The 24,621-nt window shown below is 37.7% G+C and overlaps 1 protein-coding gene across 6 annotated transcripts in view; it reads left to right on the top strand.

Moving 5' to 3' along the window:
- Window positions 1-24,621, top strand: part of NTRK3 (neurotrophic receptor tyrosine kinase 3) — a 453,812-nt gene that overhangs the window by 122,178 nt on the left and 307,013 nt on the right. For all 6 annotated transcript variants that reach the window (XM_074295106.1, XM_074295104.1, XM_074295105.1 and 3 more), the window contains exon 5: window positions 16,113-16,181. In XM_074295106.1, coding sequence (XP_074151207.1) covers window positions 16,113-16,181 — 69 coding nt within the window. The remainder of the gene's footprint in view (window positions 1-16,112; window positions 16,182-24,621) is intronic.

Genomic DNA, 24,621 nt, shown 5'->3' with positions numbered 1-24,621 from the left:
AAAGAGTTAATAGTAGTTGGAGTACGTCTTCCCCCTCTCCCCCCCAGGTCCCTGTGTATATGTGTGTGTGTGGTTAAGAAAGATGAGACTTTGAGTTCTCCTATATGTTTTACATAAATTAAGAACTTCATAAAAGCTCATTCATTCAGTTGTTCATTTGCTGTTAGACTAGTAAAGGCCTATTTGGGGGCACAGAACAACTGACCCAGAATTCAGAACCTTTCATCTGTTCTGGTTTGGGAAGATCATCATCTATGCTGTACTCAGCATACACTCTGCTTATTTGTCTCTTGTCCCTGAAAATCAAAGATATTTATGCTGACATACTGGAAAGACTTTCACACCATTAAAGAGTGGGAAGTTGAGGATGTCTGCCAGTTCTTAAATGCCCAGCTCATGAATTCAGTCCTTGGCCCCTGTTTCACTAACTCGTTAACATTTCCGGTCAGAAGGCCAGAGGTGCTCATTGTGAAACTGCCAAGGCCGTGGCCAAATTGGCATCCAGAAGGAGACCGGGGCTCTTGGAGAGTTCAGTGGAGCCAGGGGTGTGCAATGTGACATATGATGAAGGGCTGGAGTTACCTTCTTACTGGGAAGTGGGGGAGATCCAAGGAGAGGAAATTGGAATTGGTTTGCCAAGTAAAGATGGTAAATTTTCCCTTAAAAAGAAAGGCTCTTAACTGAGTAGGGAGGTTTCTGAAGTCACGGTGAAGAGAGACCCATCTAGTAGCTAGAATTGATGCCTTAGAGGTCAGATAATTTTTCTGATATGGTTGAAATGAGACAAAATAGACCTTCAGGATGATATAAATTGGAAATGTTTGAAGCCATCAGGCTTTTGACCTGAATAGGTATTAGCCTGACTTGGTTAATAGCAGGGAAGAGGTCAGGAGATAGAGAACGGCAGGTAGGGAGGAAAGTGATAGGAAGGGGACAGATGCTGACTTACTGCTAGTGTTTGTGCTGGGACCCTACTGTGCCTATTCCATTAATATCTTGTCTCCATGGAGGCTTTTCATGGCCTTATTTCTCTATATTCTTAGCTTCTCATCACCTCTAACACAGGCATCCCCAAGGAATAGAGGAACACCTAAAACAGGCAGGTAACTACCACTGGCCTTGCGACACATCATTATTGCCTGGCCATTTGGTGTCCTCTCTACCTAAGATCTCAAACAGCTACAATATAGCTCTGAAATCATCCTGCTGGTCCTTTCTTATAGAACAATAATATTCCATATTATTCAGCCATTCTCCAGTTAATGGGCATTCACTCCATTTCCAGTTTCTTGCCACTACAAAAAGGGCTGCCACAAACATTCTTGCACATGCAGGTCCCTTTCCCTTCTTTAAGATCTCTTTGGGATATAAGCCCAGAAGTAACACTGTTGGATCAAAGGTTGTGCACAGTGTGATAACTTTTTGAGCATAGCTCCAGATTGCTCTCCAGAATGGCTGGATGTATTCACAACTCTATCAACAATGCATCAGTGTCCCAGTTTTCCCACATCCCCCCCAACATTTAACATTATCTTTTCTTGTCATCTTAGCCAATCTGAGACGTGTGTAGTGGTATCTGGATTACTCAATCTTTTTGAGCTTCAATGTAAAATGAGTTGGGCTAGATTATTTCTAAGATCCCTTCTAGCTTTAAATCTATTCTCCTTTAACTTATGGTACCACCTTAGCCAAGGAATTAGGCTTCTTCCTAGCTTTGTATGTCAGAGTGACAGAAGAATTAACTCCCTTGAGGAAGCTACTGGCAATAGCTGATTCCTTTCTGTCCTATAGATCAAGAAGTTCCCTAGTTTTCTGATCATAGCAAAAATGTTAGATGAGCTGGAATGGGTGGCTAGTATCAAAGGAGAAAAGAGAAGGAGAGGCCTTAGAAAGCTATGGTTAATTTCCTTTTCTTTATATATAGCTAGTACTTGAATTAGATACCTTTATTTGACTTTCTGGTTTTTAATATCAATAGAGTCATAAAACAAAATAATATTTGCAGTAGGGTACAAATAGAGGTATAAAACTATAAATAATGCATATCTTTCAGATTCTCTTATTTGTAGATACTGTGCTAAGTGCATCAAGTTCTCTAACACTGAAGAGAATATTAGCTTTAGATACATAATTACTCAAAATTGAATTTGTTTTAACTTTCCATACAAGAAAAACCAGTTGGATGAAGAATGCCTATTGTTCAGGCGGTTGTTTGAAGTTAGATGGACATTCCAAAGTGGTTGTCTATCAGTGTATATATTTTATATAGATTCCAGACCCTGAATAGAATAAGACAGAGTGGGTTTTTTAACTATATTAATTTTCTAATGATATCACATAAATAGGAATGGGTGAATTAATAAACAAAATTATTAAGTAATTACTATATACTATACTAAGCGTTAGGGGAGTCAAAAACAAAACAACAAAAAAAAAGGAAACTACTATCTACTCTCAAGTTGCTTATGTGCTGAAAGGGGGAAGAAACACAAATAAAGGAATGATGTCTGAGGAAGGATGGAATCATAAGGATGATAGATGGAAACATAGGGAAATTAATTATGTGCCCTTTCCTGAAGCAATGGTAGTGTCGATGTCATCACTCGGGCAGAAGTAGGGATATGTACAGTGACGTGGCAAGAAGATGGTGTAATTGGGTGGCTGGCTGCAAGAAGATGCAGTAATCTCTCACCAATCAGAGTGGGAGTTAGAGATATAGTTGAGAGGGTACAGAGGCAGGAGCTGTAGCTTGTGGATGGATAGCAAGGTTGGAAGATGAAACGGTCAGTTAGTTAGGACTAGATGTGGTGAAATCTCACCAAAATCACAATGTTCAAAGAATTTGAATTCCTGGTCATCTAGAGGGCACTGAGTGATGCATTATTATTTCATATCACTTTCTTCTAAGCATTCTTTGCTTAAATTCAGTGGAGGTTTACCATTTTTCTTTATGATGTTTTCTCTCTCATCTCCACGCCTTTGTACTGTCTGTCCACAATACCTGGGATGCCCCCTCTCTTCTGTGTCTCTCAGATGTCCTATTTTCCTTCAAGACTCAGCTTATGAAATCTCTCCTATCTCCTTGACAAGTTGTATTTTTTAAAAATGATCAATCATGAAGTTTTACAGGAAGCAAAAAAGTAGAATGAAGAATAGTTTAAATAATTTACAAGGAAATCATTTGGATTTTCTGTTAATAAGTGGGTACAGGGAAGGGACTATATAGAGAGTAAAAAACAAGAACAACCCTTTTCTTCATTCTTGAAGGGGCATTTGCAACTGACCACTCCTCTCCGAATTCTTTACCAAGGTGGAAACATGCCCTGAGTGTAGCCTTCTACAGACTCTCACTCCTTATGTCTCTATCCTCCCATAGTCTTTTTTGAAAAGATGTATTGAATTTTCAGAGAAGAGTGGGTAAGCTCTGATTGGTTTGTTAGTGTATTTTCTCTTTTTTTTTTTTTTTTTGATGGTTCATCTCTAATGAGTCTTTGCCATTGACTCTAGGCAAATACAAGGACTAAAGTGGGAAGCTGACTCCAGTTCACTGACTTAAGGCCAAGGCATGACATATAATTTCTGATTTGTTTATAGAAGCTATGCTTGTTCAAATTCAAATCAATTTAATAAGGATTTCTTAAATGCCTAACATGCAAAGAATGTTTTTGAGAATGTAAAGGTAACTATGATTCCTGCTCTTAAGAAGCTTATATTTTGAGAGGAAGGGAAAACATGCACATTTCCCCATGACCTAGAGGTTCCCAAAGGCTCTGGGAATCTGACCAAAAGAGATAATTAAAACTCTGCAGTCCTGACTCCATTTTGGATTCAAATCTTTTTTTTTTTTTTTGCAGGGGAATTTAAAAAAACTTTTTATTTTCAAGACATATGCATAGGTAGTTATCAATATTCACCCTTGCAAAACCTTGTATTCCAAAATTTTTCTACTTCCCTTCCCCCCCCCCAGTCCCTCTCCTAGATGGCAAGTAATTCAATATATATTAAAGATATTGGGCAAATCTTAAATAGGGCTCTTCTGTTTCCCTAAATATAGGTAATAAGGGTCCCAACTTTTATGCTGGAATTCAAAGGAATGTTTTGTATATGGAATGGCTTTTATTTTACTTAACAAAAATGCAAAAGATGTAGGACTTGCAGGGGCTCATAAAGAAATACAGCCATACAAAACACTCAAATTTAGCCCATTATACTCTTTCCCAGAAGGGCTTTGGAGGGTTACTAAAAAAACCAGTTCTTCAAGTGGACCTGCATTATCTAAGTAATTCTTGGCAAACTCCTAATCTACCACTTGCTCTTCTCCCATCTTCCCCAGGACATGGCTTTAGGACAACAGCTTTGGACAATCCTCGATTGTCAGTCCTCTTCCTTTTCCAAGTAGTTCAATGTTGGGGAAATCTCAGTCTAGGAGGTCAATGATAGACAGTGTCTTTCATCTCTGGAGAACATTTGAACTTGAGATTACTCATGAGGTAACCACTCACAAAAGGTGAATTGTCAGGAATTCTAATTCTCTGACGTTCTCAGAAAATGAAACACAAAGTCAGAAGGCAGCTAGGAATCAGAGGTTTGAAAACCTCAGACTCCCTGAGCTAGCTATGCTTCTCACCATCTACTTCTACAAGCTACCTTTCTGCTACTGCCGTGGAGAGTGGAAGGGAAAATCCATATGCCCCTTTGCACACTACATACAGTCTGGAAGCCTGAGGAGAAAAAGCTTGTGACAATGAATGAAAAAAAGGGTGCTGAGCAAATTCATAGAAGAAGGGATTCTCAGCAGTCAGTCAATTTAGAGACCTACCCAGATACTAGGAACTAATCAAAAAAGTTTTACCCTTTACCAAGGAGACTGTATACATGTCTGCTTCCATGATATGCTCTTTAGACAAAGGTCCATGCCCTTTAATCTTGGCAAGCTTATTAAGGGACTAATCTAATTGATTAGGGACCCTTCTAACACAGACACATATATACATGCACACATCCACATATATATGAACACATGTACATACATATTTATGCACATATATAATATACTTTTCATTTCTACTCCATAAATATATATGTACATATCTTTAAATATATGTATATACATATATGTGCATGCATATACATACATACTCTCTACTATAAATATATATTCACGCATATTTATTTACATGTATTTTATGTGTATATGTACATATACATGTAATATGTGCACATATATGTATATTACTATATACACATTGTGTGTATGTATATGTGTACACACATACCATGTGTATGTATGTATATGTATGCATACATACTGCATACACACTCATATATTAAAGATAGCATAGTATGTGAGACAGAGATCTGAATTTAGAATTATGATATCTGGGTTCAATATTTACTATTTGTATTATCCAGAACTTGCCATTTAATCTCTCTAGCCCTCATTTTTTTCATCTACAAAATGAAAAGTTTACAGTATCTAACATTCATTCAAACTATAAATCTTTGAATTATGATATAAGGATAAGGGGAGTGGGGAATCCTCAAATCAGTTTGAGTTCTCTAATTGACCTAATTGACCATTACAAGATGCAAGCCTTTGTTTGTGTATATTTAAGGGCCCCTCCACCTGGCATGTGAGCATACCCACTGGAAACTTTGAGTTTCAAAGACAGGGATTGCCTCCTGGTGATTGCCTGTCGGAGTATCAGCTGCCCTACTCCATGACCTATAAAAACAAGCCAGGGTGGACATGCACATTGGGAAAAGATGGGAAACCTCTTCTAGTTTCTCAGAAATAGTTGATCGTGACTCATGGCCGTGTGCTTGTAGTCAGCTTGAGAGTGGAGTTAACAGACAATGTTTGTGAACACCCAATCTTGGACAGAAGGAACTTTTTGAATTATCTGGGTGGTGTGATCCCAGAATCTAGCATTCTTTCCAGAGAAAGGGGATTTCCTGGGGAAGCATCAGCTTTAGGGTTGCCCAATGAATAATTTCAGATTTGAGATTTCTCAAGTTTCCAAGTTGTAAATGCTAGAGAGATAAGAGAATTTCCTAATGCAAAGCATCATAGTCGTTGAACAGCATCCTACTTGGAGAGCAAAACCAGTGAGATACTCCATACAGGCCTAATAGGAAGAGGGTTGTTATATCAGGAATCCCCATAGTATGTATGATGCGTCTAGGTGATGCAGCAGATAGAGCCTGGGCCTAGAGTCAGGAAAACCTGAGTTCAGGTCTTGCTCCAGACACTAGTTATTTGACCCTGGGAAAGTCACTTAAATTTAAATTAATGAATTTCCCAGTCTCAGGTTTCTCAAATGTAAAATGGAGGCATTAATAGCATCTATCCTCTAGAGTATTTGTGGTGATCAAATGAGATATTTATAAAGCACAACACAGTGACTGGCACACAGGAGGTTCTTAAATGCTTATTTCCTTTCACCTAGAGAAGACTAGGACCACAGGACAATATTTTGAGTCTGGAAGGATTTTAATACCCTATAGACAAGTGGGACTTGAAATAACAGGAAACGTACCAGATAACTTCCTCTAAATTCAGTTTCTTTGAGAAAGGGGGTGAAGAGCTAAGTCCTGGGGATACAAATACAAACAAAAGGAAAGACAGTTCCTGCCCTCCAGAAACTTACAGTCTAATTGGGGAAGACAAGACATGAAAAGGAATCCAAAAGATAGGGTGGGGAAGGAGCATGGTGGTGAAGTCTGGAGAATCATAAACAGAGCAGGAGATGGTGGGCCCCCTTTCTTCAAAATGGAGATTCCAGGAAGAAATCACCAATGGGAGAAGGGGGCTTATTTACTGATGTGGGAAATGAATATGAAGAAAAAAACAAAGATGACTTGTGCTTTCAAGCCTGGATGACTAATAGGATAGTGGTGTCATCAGCAGAAACAGAGAAGGCAGGGAAATGGGCAGGTTTTTGGAGAGAAAGATGAAGAGCTCATTAATGTTCATTAACGAATCACCCAGCATAAAATAGTTTAAATAGCCAACCCCCTCCCCACACTACTTTTGCTACAATTTATTTAGGGAAAAATTAAACAAACCACATGAAGGCTGAAACTATAAAGCTGCGATTTCCTTGAAGTCAGACTCTGCCAACTGATTTTTCTTTCCAGCCCAGGGATCCTGACAGCAGAACAAGCCTCAGTGCCCGTGGGTACTGAACTGGAAAGGAGATGGCCCACAGGACTCCTGCCACAGCTGGCATCGAGCCACAGGGCATTTAGAGGCAGTGTCTTTAGCTGGAATGACCTCCTGCTCGACTCTGGGATTCTGTTAGGCATATATTTTACTTGTGATGCCCCTTCCTCTTTTAGAAATGTAACTGTCTCTGCTGATGGGCAGCCCCTACTTCAGAGGGGGCTTTCTTAACCTGAAAAAGTGTTTAACTAGCCATAATTCCCTGGCTCTTAGGAAATGGGATGGTGAACAGACTTGGAAGCAAAATGCTTTTCATGCTTGTGAATGATGGGAAAAGCTATACCGTTTGCTTCTTTTATTCAGAACCCAAAGGGGATTGGATGATGGATGAGAGAGAACTGAAGTAGCTTGGACAGGGACATGTCTTTAATAGTCTTCTCTTTTCCCCTAATCTAAACTTTCCAATGTGTTCTTGATCCAGTCTCTCTTGATCTTTCTCCATTTCCTGTCTCCTTTCTCTCTTTCTCCCATTCCTTCCTTCTACTTACACACACAATCAATTCTCCCTAATTCTAAAAACAAACATCCAAGCAGCCCAGAAACCTTTCCTTCCATCCTGCATTCTCCTCTTGCTTCTGCCCTATCTCTGTGTGTCAATCCCTGTCCTCTGTCAATCTTTCAGAAAGAATAGTCTGTACTCATTTATTTGCTACCCATTTCCTCCTTAGTTTTCTATAATCTGGATCCCATCCCTAAAACTTTATTGAAGCTGCTGTCTTCAAGGTCATCAGTAACTTAATTGTTGACTACAAAGCTGACTTTTGAATTTTGCTTCCTATTAAGAGGAAGGGGGAAACAGAGTTGAAGGTTACCCATTGAATCTTCTGGAGGCTGTTAAGTAATCTTCTTAATGTACTACTTTGATTATTCTGATTATTTCTAACTCTTCTCCTCAAAATCTTTCCCTTTACCTATTGAATACAATAAAAAGTTTCCTAGCCTGGCATTTGAGGTCCTTTATAATTTGGATTTAAGAAATTATTTAGCTTGCTGGCATTGTGATACATTATAGACTTCTGTCCCTTAATTTTATTCTAGTGTCTTACTTCCAATTATTGTAAAGAATGTCTATATGAGATGAACAATGATGACGCTGGAAACTCCAAAAAAAGAGGGAAAAATATAGAGGAGGGAAGAATTAAAATAAGGTGCTCCCCTTCAGAGTTAGAGGTTTCAGGTGCCCACTTAAGGCTGAAGTTCAAATATATCTGTATGTAGGACCAGAATTAACTTCAACAGCTTTGTTTTTCTTTTTGTTGTTATTTATTTTCATACTTAAAAGCATTTAACACTTTTAAAACAAAAGCCTGAGGAAGATTATATGCTTTTGTTGTTGTTGTTTTTACTTTTCTTTTGGTGGGGGGCTTGAGACAAGAAGAGTGGGTAACAAGGGATTAAAAACTGAAACTTTATCTTTTCTATCTTATCATAAAAGTGACATAGACCTTAGTCCAGGACCTGAGTTTGAATAACGACATAACTATTTAGCTTGGTGATTCTGGGTAAGTCACTCAGTCTCAGTGGCCTTCTCTTTTCTCATCAGTATAATGTGGTGGCTGAACTAGATGACCCAAAGAGTCCTTTCTAGTTTTCATTTACAGGGCTCTTTGTCAGTTGATAACTAGAACTCCAGGAAATCAAGGGACTGTAGTAGTCACTTTAAACTTGAAGAGGCACCAATGAATGGGTTTAAAAAAAAAAGATGTGAGGTTATAGGTAATGACTGACCTGGAAAGAAATGACTGAGCAGGTCCTATGGGGTGTTTCCATGGCAGCTATTGGGTGAATGGAAGCCATATAGTCTAAATATTTGTTTAGCTCTCTGGTAGCAGAATTTACCAAATGTTACTTTCTGTTGCCTTTGGAATAAAGAGTATTCACATTTCTTGTCCCATATTTCCCTTCCTCCCTCCATGAAATATACTCCCACTTTCCCCATCCATTATCCCTTTCAGAAATCCAGTGGGTGTCTCTAATGAGATAGAAGGTAAGCAGAGGGTGTCTTTATATAATGTCTCCCTAGTCAGACCACTCACATGGGTGCTCATACACATACATTATATGATTATATTGAAGAGGAAACCCCAAAACTCTGAAAAATCCTTAAAGGAGAAAACCTACTTCCACTCTGCCTCAGGGAGGGGACTCCACCCCAAGCACAGTTTCATCTTTGTTATCTGGGTGGGAACAGCTCAGTCCCCAAACCCATTGAATTCAATTCAAATTCTAACCCTAGCTGAAGTCCAGCCAGGAGCCAACCTGGGACTTCACCCACAAGCCCCTTCAGCTTGTGGCCAAAGCCCCCTATTATAAAAGAGCCAGACTGGAGCCCTCTTTTACAGAGGTTGCAGCCTTACATCTGGCATGCCAAGAATCTCTGCCCACTGGAACACTGTTTCCGGTGCCCTCTTATCTCTATCTTCAACTTTACTAACTAGATTTTAACCTTACTTCCAAACCCCATAATAAACTTCTTTTATCAATCTAGGTTTTTGGGTCTGTAAATTCCTTTACAGGGGACTCTTGCACCACTACTAGACCTCATTAACTCTGTATCCTTGCACCAAATCCAAAGGGGTTTCAGGGGAGCTCTATTTGACTCCCTGTACCCCAAACCTGCCACTAGACCTCAATTAAACCCTAATTTCATTTAGGTACCCCAATTCTAGACCTCATCAATATAGCTCAGGATTTTTGACAGTGGACTTTGAAATTGGGGGGTAGCCTTGTTTGGAGTATGTGTACCACTATGATTGGCTTCCCCTTAGGCAAACCATGAAACTGATGTCTGTTCCAATGTTTCTGTTTGCTAAAGGGAGAGTCTTTTTCTTTTTTGTGGGGAGGGGATATTGCTCCTATGTTTCCATCAGTTAAATGAGGACTATCTCCATAGGCAGACCTGGGAATATTTCCCTGCCAAGAGATTCATGCAATGAAGTCAGATCTGGGGATTACAACCCTTTGAAACCTTAATAAATGTTCATTTTCTGTCTGTCTGTCTGTCTGTCTGTCTGTCTTTTTCTCTGTCTCTGTCTCTGATCTTTCTATTTTGGGCCATGGAGAACAGGGCAAGAGGCTGAGCACTGTTTAAAAAAAAAATCAGGCTTTGTTAGGCTCATTTTAAAGATGATTCGCTAATGGGAGGCAGAGATATGTCATGGAGTCTGATTTTGGGAAAATGTTTGATACATTGTCTTATAAAATCTTAGTCACCCAATTAATTCAGAATGGCACACTGAGGAGATGATGAGGTTCCTTGGAAACTGGCCATTGGACCCAGAGAGAAGGCAGTGGCAGACATTAATGGGTCTGTTAGGGCGGAGGAGGTGTCTGGGGGAGGAGACTGTAAGGCTTAGAGACAGAATGGTTCTTAATCTTATGAGCAGGGTAACCAGCTCATTAAAGAATATCAATAGGAAAATGCAGGGGCAGTAAATCTCAGTGTGTGAGGTACAGACTAGAAAATTCAGACAGTGGGTTCTGATTTTGGCTTGGCCACTAGCCCACCAGGAGTCTTCAGATCTGTCCTTTTAAAATCCTGTGTCTCAGCTTCCTCATCTGTATAGGAAAATGGTGAATATGGGCAATTGCGTAAATGACAGTGGATGAAAGCTGACCAAAGATATACTGAGCATTTATTAAGTAGGGGTCACCTGGGAGCATGGCAGGGCAGGTGTATTTCAGGAAGAAAAATAAAATTATGAGCAATTTAATAAGTTAAAATTTGCTTTGAGGAAAAGCAGTCCATTCATCTTGGTAATATAATAACAAAATAATAGTTAGCATTTATGTAGCACTTCGGTGAGGCATCTAGGTGATTTAGTGGATAGAATGCTGGTTCTAGAGTTGGGAAGACCTGAATTCAAATGTGACCTCAGATGCTTCCCAGCTGTGTGATCTTGGGGAAGACATTTACCCTCCATTTGCTTTAATCTACTGGAGAAGGAAATGGCAGAGCACTCCAGTTTCTTTGCCAAGAAAACTCCATAATTGGGTCATGAAGAGTTTTACATGACTGAACAAATGAACCACAACTAAATCTAGCACTTTACCATTTGCAAAGTGATTCAAAAATACTATCTCATTTTATCTTCATAACAATTCTGGGAGTTGCAATGATGATGATGATGATGATGATGATGATGATGATGATGATGATTATTTCCATTTTACAGATGAGAAAACTGAGGCTGAATAATTTCAAGTGACTGTCTAGGGTTCCACAGTTAGGGAGGTCTTCTGGTTTCAAGTTTAGTGCTTTATCCACTATACTAGCCAGCTGCCTTTAAGAAGAATTCCAGATTGCAGAGAATCAGGAGGGAGGGGAAAAGGCTGGAGAGTAGTCATGGATGAGGAATTCCTGGGGAAAATGGAGATGGGAAATGCAGTATTGTCCCAAAGTCAGAATAATCAGAGAGAACATTTCTTCTCTGGTTCAGGATTGATGGGTTTGGGAGTGGAGGTGGAAGAAGAGAAGAAAGCAGTGAAAAGGAAAAAGTGCTAGTTTTGTAGTCAGAGCTGGATTCAGATATCATCTCTACTACTGAACCACAAACTACTTCACTCCTGGGATATCATCAGTTTCTTCATCTGTAAAATAAATAGTTCTAGGATCTCTTCCAGCTCTAGACTCTGACCTTAAAACCTCAGGACCTGGATTTAAGTCCTGATTCGGCTACTTAGCTGTGTGTTCTTACAGAAATTGCTGCAAGTCTCTGGGTTCATAAAATGAGAAACTTAGACTAGATGGTCTCTAAGGTCCTTTGAAGCTTTAAGGCTGCCATCTCAAGAAGCTTCCTTTGGGAAACATACCTAGGGCTTGTCATTTTCCTCAGTCCTCCTCCTGGTAGCTAGATAGAGTGTTTCTCCACTCCTTAACAATATAGTGCTATTTCTTATTCTTTGTTTGCCTGTAATGCCTGTTATTTTCTTTCTTTTGGAATCCAATTTTCACTTGACATTTCTGCCTAATGTAGCAAAACATGACCTTTGCAAAGGACATTGTTGGCAGCCTGTACACTGCTTTGTACTCCCTGCTTGCTCCCTGCTCTCTTCTTGCTCACTTCTAATTCTCAGAAGGAGGAGGAATGCCATTTCACTTGTCTCCTGGCCACACAGTTTCTAGATTGTTATTTGTGTCTCTCTACCTTAAGGGGCACAGTGGCTCCCAGCAGGTTCTGCTTCGGTGGATCTTGGCACTGAATTCCCATTGAGTTCCTCAGGGTTTCAGGAAAAAAGAGGTGCCTTTCAAGTTAATGTGGATTGCCTAAAATCTTGTGAGAAGTGAGAGTTTGGGGAGGGCTTGGCATAGGACTAGGACAGATGGAAAAACCCTTCATCCTGAGGACAGAGAGCACTTTGCACTAGGAGCTAGTCAGGAGATCTTTGCTAGATTGGGGGGAACTAAAAGCAATCCCATCCACGGTCCTTTCAATGGGGTCAGTGCTTTTGGAATCACTTACAGGACTGTATTTCTTGCATGTTATCACACAGTATCTTTGGAGCTCCAAGTAATTCATACCATTTTTATATAGTAAGGTCTCTGTACCATGTCAAGGTATGTAAAATGAGATTATTATCCCTTAGATTGGGGCAGAACGTTGAAGGAATAGAGAAGAGGAAACTCCTATTGAGGAGTTCTGTTGGGTGGGGATGGAGGATAAAAGGAATCTTTTTTTTTTTTCTTTTAATCCTCCATAAAAACCCTACACTGATAACCTTATTGTGGAGTGACCTGGTATGATACAGAGAGAAGTCTGCTAGATTTGGAGTTAGAGGAGTCAGGTTCAATTCTTTTTCAATTAATAAACATTTGTTAATGTGAAAGGCACTGTGCTAAGTGGTAGGGATACAAAAAGAGGCAAATGATAAATGGTGGAGAATGATAATTTCATTGCATATTTGGAAGGAATATGAACTTGTGCCCAGCAGATTTGCAGTTTCATGTACAATCATCTTTTTTTTTTCATCATACTAAGTTATAGAAATGCTTGTTTTATTGCATAAATTAAAAATGTAATTTAATAATAATAAAAAGTCAGTTCCTGCTCAAGGAGCTTACAATTAAATGAGCAAGACAGGGTGCAAATAAACATACTAAGCATACTACATACAGGATAAATATGAAATAATTAGTAGATAGAAGGCAAGGGAATTTAGAGGGATTGAGAAAGGTTTTGTGTAGAGGCTGGGATTTTAGCTAGGGCTTCAAGAAAAAACTTCAGGGAAATCATTGGTCAGATCAGAGGAGGGAGAGCATTGCAGGCTTTTTAGCCAGAAGCTAAGAAATGGAGTGATTGCTTGTGGAACAACCAGGAGGTCTCTATTGGTGTTGTGGAATAAGGTGTAAAAAGACTGGAAAAGCAGGAGGGGACCAGGCTATGATGGGCTTTGAGCGCCAGAGCACTTTGTATTCATTCCTGGAGACAATAGGAAGCCATGGATTTTACTGAGCAGGGAGTGACATGATTAAACCTTTTTTTGGGGGGAAAGGTGACTGAAGGGAGGATGGACTGGAGTTTGGAGAGACAACGTGGTCAGAACCACTCGCAGTCTTTGCTATAATCCATGCATGAGGTGATGAGGGCCTGCCCTAGAGTCATGACAGTGTTGGAGAGAAGGGGGTATATTTGAGATCGTGCTTCCTTTTGCCAGCTGTGTGACCTTAGACAAGTCATTTAACCTATATGGACCACAGCGTTTTTAGCTGTAGAGTGAAAAGATTGAAATTGCCTGTGAGTCTATGATCCTAGGAGTCTTTGTGTTAAGGAAGTGACCCCAAATTTGCAGTGCATCTCCTTCTCACTTCTGTCTCAGACTTCTGTTCTTCCTTTAAGATGCAGTTCAAATGCCATCTTTTCCATGAAGCCTTTCTTGATCCTCCCAAATTCTTTTTTTCTCTCAAGGTCTTTGTATTTAAATACTATGTATTTTATTTGTTAAATTTATACTTACATTATGCATATTTATTTATGTCCCTTTTATTCTTTACTAAGTTTCCAAAAACATTTTTCCTGTAAGTTTGTACTTTCTCTAATTTTACTTTTTGTATATGTATATGTCTATAATTATAATGTAGTATATATAAATATGACAGATTACTATCTATTATGATATTATACATATATATATATATACACACACAAATCTATCTCTTTATATATTAAGATTAATTTTTATTCATATCAATAGATTATTATATTACTGGGTGGTGCTCATGTTGATACTTTCTCAGCCACTCATGTATGCTACCTATAATAAGGATTTTAATGTTAAAACATTTTGAGGAAAAGCAATAATATATAGGTATGTTTACTCTCTAATGCATAAGACTAATGATTTTTTTAAGACATAATCTCCTCCTGAATATAGGTATCTGTTATGAAAAGTGGTGGTTGAAAAGAGTGATCTACGACAAAAAATATTCTATATAATCATATATAGAAAAACATAATATTCTGGTTTGTGAACAACTTAGCTGAGAGGTGTTAGTCAACTATGGTATTCTCTATCTATTTGTAACATGGGAAAAATTAGGAAGATTAATGGGATCACCTAACTTTAGAATTGTAAGGAAGACTATTCTAATGCCTTCATTGTGTAGAGGGGGAAACTGAAGTCTAAGAGATGAAATGAGTAACAGAAAGTTATGTTAATGGCAGAGCTAGGATGTCATGTTCAATTTTAATCAGCTGAATAGTAGTAAAAAAACAAAACAAACCAATAAACATGAATCCCTGATCTCAAGGAGTTTACACAGGAATATAACAGGTTCATAATAAGCAAATGAAGAATACCCAAAATACACAATAAAATAAATACACAGGGATTTGGGGTACTAAGGGATTAACAAATGGAAGAATCAAGGAAGCTCTCTTGAGGAGATGGCACTTGAGTTGAATCTTAAAGGGAGCCACATGTTCCAAAACATGAGCAGGTGAGCAGGGAAAGTATTCCAGGAATAGAGAACCACCTATACAGAGAGTGAGAATAGCAGGTGGTCAGGTTTTGCTGGACCATAGAGTGCATGAGAGGGAGCAATGTATAATTGAGCTGGGAAGATTGGCTAGATCCAGATTATGAAGGGTTTTAGGAAGAAAACAAAAGAATAAACCCTTTATCTTAAAGGCAATTATAGATGTGAAGTCCAAATTGTTATTTAGTAAATACATAAATTACAACAGTTATGACACTATTATTTCATTTTAAAACTCCTCATTTTCAAAGACTTCATTATGATTTCACTATTTCCCCCATTGAGTAAAAGCAGAAAGTCAAAGAATATGAGCACTTTTGGTGATACAAGGCAACTAAAACTGAGGTGAAATTGGCTTTGAGATTGAAAATAGCCACCTGCCAATGACATCCTTCATATTTGTGTATATTTCTGGATTTTTATTTCACCAAAGAGAACCCTTTCATATTTCAAATCATTCTTAGAGTCTAGCTGAGGAAAAACTGTAATTGCATACTTAAATACTCTCTGATGATGACCATTAAGGTTTAAATGATAATCATTTCCCCTTTGTGATAAGTTTCCCTAGCCTCACCTGTGCCCAGGGCATGTTAATTTTCTGAGAGTTTTAATCCTAATTTTTCTGGAAGTAGAGTATTTGGGGGATACATCCAGATACCTACATTATTTCTACCTTTATAAAACTTATTTTTAGAAATTTCCCCTCTTTGTTTCCCTCCCGTTATTGCCACTTCCCTCCTCCAGCTTCCAATCTAAAATGATCTAATCTGATTGATGGCCCCAATTATGATGGAAGTCTTCTCAACTGTAAACCATGGAGGGAAACTGTCAAATTACTAGAACTTGCTATAGAGAGAATTATCTATCACAACACTCTTTTCTCAGTTTTTGTTTTGCTTGTTAATTTTGCAGAAATCTCTCCAGCAACCGGCTCACCACCCTGTCATGGCAGCTCTTCCAGACATTGAGTCTCCGTGAATTGTAAGTTCCTCCAGAAGCCCTTTCTTGAAAGCATCTATGTGTGTGTTTGTATATGTCTATGTGCAAAGATAAGAGACTTCAGACAGACATTGATGACGTCTTCAATCCATAGGGGGTTAGAATGGCCCAGAGGAGCCAAAGAGATCCACTGCCTAGCTTGCTTTTTGTTGAAGTCCCTGTATTAGGGAATGATCTGTTCCAGAAGACAACAGTCTTGTTGCCACATGGGCCCTGGCGTAGACACTGGGACTAGTTAGATTTGGGGGTTTGGAGGCAGCGCTAATGAGGTCAAGGTCATGTGTGTAGTCTGTGTTAGCTCCGTTCTGTTCCCTGATTGATGACAGCATCTTTAACCTCAGCCAGCCATTTACAAATGGGTATTATTGGTTACAGTAGGATCAGGGTAAGAGTGATGGATGAATGGAGATGCATGACTACTTTTGGAAAGAGTAACTCGGAGCAAATGCTCAGGGTAGAGTCCACAGTGAGCATGGAATAAATTAAGGAATGCTTTGGAGAAGACTCATCTTATGAATGGAATCCAGAGTTCTGGGTTCTGGGAGTTCTACTTGTGTCCCTCTTTGATGACTCTTGAATAAAATGCCTCAGTCCAAATTCTCAAATGTAAATTTCTCCGTTGTTTTTGCCAAGATGCAAGTGCCCTGGACTCATGCCTGGCCTGCTGGCCCTTCACCCCTTCCTCACGCCATCTGTCAGGAGGGAAGGGCACGCATGAGTCATAATCATACCTTGAGAGGCACAGCTTGCGGGGAAAGGAATATTTACAGCCTGTCTCACATTATTCCATCTCACTAAGTAGACACTACTTGTCTGCAAGGATCCTGAGGATCAAGAGCCTCTTCTATACCCACAGGAATGACTGATTGGGGAAAATATAAGTATACTTTGATTTACAGAGGAAACATATGTGTTCCTGAGTGGGTTTGCCATTTCATTCAAATCCTAGGGTTTGTTATTTTTTTCTTAGGATTTACTTTTCCTTTGATCATGAGGAGTAGGTGAGTGATGGTGCCTGGTACTGGTACAGCAGGTTGTGTAGTCTTTTTTTATATTTAATGACATATCTCTGAAACTCAGAGATATGCTGCTAAAGACTCCTGCCATAGCTTGTTATTTAGAGACCATATATCTATTTATAAACAGCTAAACAGGATTCAATTAGTGGAGCTGTAAATACCAAATATTTAAATGAATAGGAAAATGTCAAAAATACTAACTGACAAACCGTATTATTCAACTTAATCTACTGATTTCAGTAAATTGTCATAGAAACCTAGAATTTAGATATAGAGGGGACCTCAAAAGATCATCTGGTCTTTATCTCTCATTTTATTATTGTAGAAATTGACACAGCTTGCCCCAAGTTGCCTCAACTGTAAGTAGCTGAGTTGAGATTTGAACACAACTTCAATGATTCTATTTAAAGTTATTTTCTCTCCCCCCTAATTTTAATTCCTTTAGAGATTAATCCTTCATTATCCCATCCTAAACTTTCCTGCCAATACTAAACTATTTAGCTTATGCTCAGCTGTATGCCCATTTTAATATTCCTCTTGTATCTGAGTAAAAAGGCTCTAATTTTTTAATAGCTATCTTATTGTGTATGAGCTGAAGTCTTTTATGTTGTTGAGGCTCAGTGAGGTGAAGGGGTGATGGGCTGCACATTCAATGTAGTAAAGAATCTGTGTAGCTTGAATTATACTCACTCATCTATTGTGCATCTCTCATAAAAAGCAATATTTTAGAGAGTGGGGATGCAGCAAAATATAGTGTACATGGTCAAAGTGATCAAGAAGATTACAATTTAGTTAAGAATTGTCTATATTGGGAGTTTCTAGACTGGGGCTCCAGAGACACTGTTCCATTCATTCTGGGAAACAGGGTAGCATCTCTCTTGGGGACACTGAAGGTCCACAGCCTACTGAATTATTGATAAAGCGTTCAGTGCTCCTTCTGAAAAATAATTGGACATGAAATCAATGGTGTGCTGCCCTGGTGACCTGTTTTGTGGAGTTTTAGAAACAGTTGTTCAATAGATATATACTGAAAAAAAAAGTCAGATTTATCCCAGAGGATCATGGGATTCTGCATTTATCTTTACCAGTGATCAATAGAACTGTGAGCTATCAGTGACTTATGAAGGAATGAAGATATTTTCTCAAGTGGAAGTCAGTGTGTTATCACTATCATATCCACTGAGTATTTTATTTCTGTCACATTGTTAAATAAAAAAAAAAATTAAAGAAATCTCCCTCTGTGGAGGAATCAAGCAGGTGTATTGGGGGGCGTCTATTTATGAGGAAGAATTAACATGCTAGATACGAAATTTATCACCAGGCTGGAGAAGGATCAGGTTGCTTTTTTGCTGTGGCTGTGATTAAAATCTAAACAATTCCCATTTCTGGCACACAATCTGTTGAGAAAAGAAAAATATGATTATCGTTCCTACTCTGTAGGGGAACAAGAATGAAAGGCATTAGTAGGACTCAATGGAGATGCAAAGTAATTGTCAAGGATCAGGAAAAAGCTAAGGAGCACTAGACATCATAGGAGAAAAAAAAAGCAAGCAAAAAGACGTCTATAAATTATTAAGTTTTCCTCAAAGGCTTTTCATAGTATAATTTTCACACCCCTTTTGGAGACTTTATCAGCATTGGTTGTGCCTGCTTCTGTTGAAGAGTATGAGGAATTAAGAGACAGTCTGCAAAGAATTACTTGAGATTCTGAAAATTAAATCAGTTGCTTTTTTAATAGTGAATAACTTTAATGCAAAAGTGATGGAGAGGATGAAGAAAAATATATTGGAAATCTGGGTCTGAATTAAGAATTGAGGAAGGCTAATGGTTTGTAGACTACACAATAACCTACATATCATGAAAATTTCTTCAAGAAGAGAGATGAGGTGTATCTTCAGAAATATGCTGTTCTCCAAATCTCTCTGAATAATTAGATCATTATTGTTCTTGCTGAGATTCGTACTTTGTTTAAAGAAACTAGCAGCCTCCTAATGAATGAGTAGATACCATTAAAGTTGGATTTTCTGAAGTGAACCATGGGACATTTCTCTGGTTTGTGTGACATGGGAAATGAGTAGTCAAAAACATCATTTTGTGCTGAAATTATGTTTCCTTCCCTTGTTCTTGTAAGAATGGAGACTTTCTTAGATCTCTGTTTTCTTTAGTCCTTAAAAGAAATAAATGCCCAGCTTTTGAGTTTAAACAACAGTACCAGTAAAGAATGAGGGAGTTGTAGCCAGATAACATTCCACATTTGAATGGAACTGGGGGTTTGAGACAACTGCAAACTTGATATTAGCCAACTGTCTGCATTAGCTGCCAAATAAGCTTTTGTGTTTTAAGGATATTTATGGCATAGGTGTGAAATATGTAACCATTGAGCCTAAACAGATTAAAATTTAATTGGAAAATATTTAACAAAATAAATTAAAATACTGTGGTTGGTTCCTTGTATTTGGGTTAGTGGATGAGTTTGTTACTACATATTTATATTATTTAATAATGTCCAAAAAAGGAAGATCATAGTCTTACTAAGAATGGCACTGCTCAAAACACACTGCTCAAAACACATATTGTGTTGATGTGCCATGTTTTAGGAAAGACATTGACAAATTGGAGAAGGTCCAGGGGACAGTAATCAAGATGAGAAAAGTTGATACCATGACAAATCAGAAGTAGTTGAAGAAACTGAGGATGTTTAGCATGCAGAAGAGAAGACCTAGAGAAAACCATTTTAACTGTCTTCTAATCTATGAAGGGTTTACTTTATCACATGACAGGAATTATATGTTGTTATTGTCTCTGATGAGAATTTGAAGAAATCAGTGGAAATTAGATGGAAGAAGATTTTGGCTAAATTTAAGGGAAACATGAACATTTTAAAAACAATTAAAGCTGCCCAGCAATGGAAGACTGCCTATACTTCATAGAATGTCATTTTGAAAGGATCAGAGAGACTATCAAATCTGATGTAGACTGGAAGATAAATTCCCTCTACAATATATTCAACAAGTAGTCACCCAGAGTCACCCACCAAATACAGGATGAATAATTAGTCATTTGTTTGAACAGTTGTTAGGAATTATGTTCAAGTAATAGTTTTGTAAGTAATTTCCGAGATCCCTGTTACCTCTGGAATTCTGTGATTGCAAGAATTCTGTTCACAAAAGATCAGGGGGAACTATTTTTCTTTTCTTTGAAAGATTGCAATTCAATGAACCTTGATATAGATTTCAAAGATTTTGCCATCGTTTTAGAGGAACATGACTTTTCCCGTCTTAAAAGTGCAATTGGACACATATTCTGGAAACCCCCCAAGGAATCTATTTAACTATCTATTAGGAGAGAAGTTTCCATGGTTCATTTGACTTTTGCCTCAGTGGATTTATCATAGTATTGGTAGGCAATGTTTCTATTTGATCCATGCTAGGCTGTTAAGATTCATTCTGCTGCATGGTAATCTGCCCTTCTCTGCCCATTAGGATAGGAGAGCTGAGAGAGAAGGATAATGGAGGGAGGACTAGTTCAGTTTTGTAATGAATGATCTTGCCTTAAAAAGGCCTTACTGGGTAAACTAGCCAGACAATTGGACATTTTTAGCAAGGAAAAAAAAAATCTTTCTCTAGGATACTAGCAATATAGTTGGAGCTTAGCTCAGTATAGGCAGTGGGTAGGAGGTGATGGAAGGCTCAATGCTCCAAGTCCTAGAATGTTAATTATGGGATTCCTCTTCAAACCAAAGTTTTTGGTGTCTTTCCTTGGTTTCTTGAAAGAGCTAGAGCTACATTTCTTCATGAATTTATGTTATAAAGCTTGATTCCCCTGAATTTAATGAGGTTTGATTAATTGGCATGCCTATTTTCCCTTGCCTTGGCCCCTTTAGTCATAATCCAAGAGGGCCACTGGCATCAGGAATGGTATGGAAAAAGAAAAGAAAAACAATTCAGATAATAATTCCAGGAAAATCAATTTTTCTAAAAACACAATCATGGCCTTGGCCACAGTGCAAAGAGCTAATGTTTAGTGCAGGACAACATATTCAGTAACTGGACTGAGTTAATTTGTGGGAGGCCCCTTGGGTCCTGTGATTAGGTCAGGGGCCCATTGAGGTGCTAGGGAAGGGTGTTGGTAAATTTTGCCCTGAAGCAGCTGCTGCTGTATTATTCATGGGGGCCTCATACATTATTGATTGACCTAGGAAAGCTGTACTTTATTACTTACAGATCTGCCCCTGAAACTCAGGGATGGGAAGCTCATGCGAGTGACCTGATTTTGAGGAAGATGGCTAGTAGAGAGGAGAGAAAAGGGCAGCATCATTATAACTAACTATTTTGCCCTTTCTTACCCCTTATTTAATTTTCTACCTGGTCCCCTCACCTTTTGAAGAGTCAGTGATTTGTAGAAATCTGTATATTAAAATCTCTATGTACTGATGAATGCCTTATACAGTATTTCGCTTATAACACTACCAGAGTCATCCATGCAAATCCATTGTCTGCTAGAATCTCTGGGATCATCTGGGAATTAGTTTAGAACAATGTTTCAACTCAGATATGTTGTTCTTCTCTAAATCTACTATAACTTAGTACCAACCCTATATAGGGAGAAACTTCCAAATTATAAGCAAAATAACAAGGTTGGTTTATCTGGTATTACAAAAGTCTCTTCTAAACCTCCACTCCAAATTCTCCTAACAAAACTGAGCAAAGTCTGGTTTCTGAAGGTCTGTGCCAGTGGAATATAAACTCTGACAGATTTTGCCATGTGGGGAAGTCTTTGAGAGTAGTATTGAAATGTGCTATTCAAGAAGCATCTTAACTGAATATGCAAAGGTTCATCACCAATGGGCTGACTACCTGGTAATTAGTTCTTTGATCATGTCAATTCATGAAACAGAAAAATGCAAAACCATCCTCAGTTCTGTGCTGCTTCCTTCATTTTCTGCTGCAAAGAGTGGTGAAAAGGAAGGCAGAGAGTGCTAAGAGTCATAATTTTTAGATAGTTTATAAATATTAACTATTGGTTCTCTAAATGTGTTTCTCATCAAATGACCAATAATTAACATGCTACTAGATGATGCCAGTATTGATGTTCACACTATAAATGAAGACAAAAGTAAGTTGAAATTAAATGGAAGGATGGCTCATAAGTTCTCCTTGGAGAGGCAAAAAAACAGAGTTGGTTTAATTGTGTATCCAAAATAAACAAAGGATTATTATTTCATGAGATACTTGGTCATCTCTTACCATAGTGCTCATTATGAGTTTTTGCAGAAAAAAATCATTACAAAAAAGTTGTAGCATATGTGCCTACATCTGTTGCAGAATATGAAGAGGTAGGAAAATTCCACAAAATTCTTCATAAAACCCTGAAGATTAAATTAACATACACTCTAAAGCTTAGTAACTTCAGTGCAAAAATGAGCATAGGGAAAGGAGAACAATGAAAAATATGTTGGAAAATTCAGCTCAGGAGTAAGAAGCAAGACAGGCTAAAAGCTTGTAGACTACATAGAAATCTTGTATCATGAATACTTTTTCAAGAAGTGAGTATATCTTGTACATTGTGGAAAAGCACCGAAAATGAAGCTGACTATATATCAGAAGCAAGTAGCCTAATTGTCATTCTCAGAATTATTTCCAAATCAGTTGTTTCTTTACAGTTAAATCATTGACTTGTTATGACAAAAAAAATCAAATCAGAAAAAAATAATTTAAATGAAAATAATATATACCATGCAATTAAAACAGTTTACATAGCATTCATTTAAACATGTTATCAGTGCTGAAAATAGAAAATGAATAAAAAGAACAGACAATGAAATAGACTAGGATACTTTTCTAACACAACAAAAATAATAATAGACAATAATATAGCACTTTAAAGTTTGTAAAAAACTCTTTGTGTACAGTCTCATTTGATCTAGGAAAGTTTAACCTATGTTAATCAATAACAATAAAGAATAATCCAAATGAGGCTACAAACCATTTAAGAGTATGCTTAATTTCCTTATTGAATGAGAGAAATGTCCACCAAGGACAACATATATTGAGGATATAAATTTACTTGAAAATCTTAAAACTATCAGGTAAAAATGGACAATTCTATAAAAGTTAAAAAAAAAAAACCAGACTATTCTTTCCATTAATGACATTGAAGTTGCCATATTCTAACTCTAAAACCCAATCCCTGATATGCTATATGAAATAGTAGCGCACCAAAGGGAACAAAGATGCAGAGAGCATCAGCTGGACCAGATCACATACTCACAAAGGAGGTTCATGTTGGGAGGGGATGTAATTTTGAAGACACTGTTTAAGATTAAGAGGGATTAAGAAATAAAAGAAAGGGAAAATACTAAATACTTTTCTTTGCGAAATCTTGGTGTAAGAATGATTTATACAAAAATAGGTACATTTGATAAAAGTATGAGAAGAGAATAGGCAGATTTTTGTAAATAATGTGCTTTCTTAGACCATATCATGCATTTGATTGAAAGATTCAAAGAGAACAAGATTTGAAATAATTTACTTTTGGCTTATTATTACAAAGCCTCGGATTCAGTAAGGGAAAATACCATCACAAAAGATATCTTCTATACATATTAAAACTACATATTAAAACTATGCACTATTCCTTAAAAGTTGTTATAAGAGAAGCATATTTGCTTGAAAAGTTGTTATAAGAGAAGCTTATTTGTTTGATGGCTCACCTTAAAGCTTTTCAACAAATAGAAAGGACTTTTTTTTGATAGGTAGTCCATTTCTTGATAGCAGAAATCCTCAAATAAAGCCTGGATTACTATCTGTTGGGATTGTTCTAAGGAAAAGTATTATTTGATATTCAATTCCTCGTACTCTAGGGCAATGAGTTTTTTAAAATTTTCTCCTTTTCTTTTTTTTTAAGGCTCCTTTCCTATTCCAGGACACTGTTAGCTCACACTTGGATTATTGCTATGATCTACCATTCATCACTTGCAGTTCCTTCTTCCTCTAGTCAATCCTAGCCAAATTAACATTAAAAAAATTCTTACTTTGATCAGGAAAACCTTTAGCAACTCCCTAGTCCCACCAAGGTAAAGTTCCCCAAATTGCAATATGTATTTTTTGGCTTTTTGAAATCAATGTCTCCTTCCTCTCTTTCTACATTCTTTTCTCTTTCCAAAATGCAATGAAAATTTATTAAATGCCTTGTAAATTCTATGCTGAGAAAGATTCGGTGAGAGGAAGACAAGGACCTTATCTTTTAGGGGCTAAAAATACCATCAGACGACATAGGAGTTTTTCAGTGTCTGAATGACTATTTGTCAGCATCTTACAGATGAAATTCTTGATCAAGTATAGATTGAATGGGAAGGTCTCTGAGGTCTCTCATAATTTTAGAATTCTGTGATTCTGTGAAAT

This window comes from Sminthopsis crassicaudata, chromosome 2 (genome assembly GCF_048593235.1).
Source record: "Sminthopsis crassicaudata isolate SCR6 chromosome 2, ASM4859323v1, whole genome shotgun sequence".
In the NCBI taxonomy this organism is placed as follows: Eukaryota; Metazoa; Chordata; class Mammalia; order Dasyuromorphia; family Dasyuridae; genus Sminthopsis; species Sminthopsis crassicaudata.
The sequence above is the reverse complement of the archived record's forward strand: the minus strand, read 5'-3'. Positions and strand labels throughout refer to the sequence as shown.